Source organism: Plectropomus leopardus, unplaced genomic scaffold (assembly GCF_008729295.1).
Source record: "Plectropomus leopardus isolate mb unplaced genomic scaffold, YSFRI_Pleo_2.0 unplaced_scaffold82320, whole genome shotgun sequence".
NCBI classification, from domain to species: domain Eukaryota; kingdom Metazoa; phylum Chordata; class Actinopteri; order Perciformes; family Serranidae; genus Plectropomus; species Plectropomus leopardus.
This window is the reverse complement of record NW_024690711.1, coordinates 1-567: the sequence shown is the minus strand read 5'-3', so window position 1 is coordinate 567 and position 567 is coordinate 1. Positions and strand designations below refer to the sequence as shown.

The window sequence follows — 567 nt, the reverse complement described above, 5'->3', positions numbered from 1 at the left end:
TTATTTTTTTTTTTTTTTAAATAAAAATAAAAGTAACTTAAAAATAAAAAATAAATACTAATAATAGTTGGTGTAACTGAAGATTTTATGATCATATATATATTTCTATCCTGAAGTGACTTTATGATGTGATTTCAACCCGACAGATCGTCACACACCTTTACTTCATTTCATACCTGTCAGTCTGACTTCCTGTCCCGCCTCCCCTCTCCGTCTCTGTCCAATCAGGAGAAGCGGATCGGCTCCCTGGACGCGGCGAACTCGCGGCTGATGGCGGCGCTGACGCAGGTGAAGGAGCGCTACAGCACGCCCAACCTCCGCAACGGCCTGTCACCCACCAACCCCACCAAACTCTCCATCACTGAGAACGGCGAGTTCAAAAACAGCAGCTGCTGATTGGCCGAGCGGGAGGGGGCGGAGCTTAAACTCTCTTAAAGCTGCAGCGCTGCGAACGAACAGAAGGAGAATCTATAAATACGAGTGTAAATACTGAAGGTTTGGTCTGTTCAGTGTACAGAGAGAGAGAGAGAGTGTGTGTGTGTTTGTGTGTGTGTGTGTGTGTGTGTG

At 45.9% G+C, this 567-nt stretch overlaps 1 protein-coding gene across 1 annotated transcript; it reads left to right on the top strand.

Annotated features, from left to right (window-relative positions):
• Nucleotides 1-146: 146 nt before the first annotated feature.
• Nucleotides 147-561, top strand: LOC121940288 (ras GTPase-activating protein nGAP-like; the record flags this gene model as incomplete). The annotated part of the gene is made up of 1 exon (XM_042483091.1): nucleotides 147-561. A coding segment is annotated over one exon (250 nt), but the record flags the coding sequence as incomplete, so codon positions are not given.
• Between the last annotated feature and the right edge of the window lie 6 nt (nucleotides 562-567).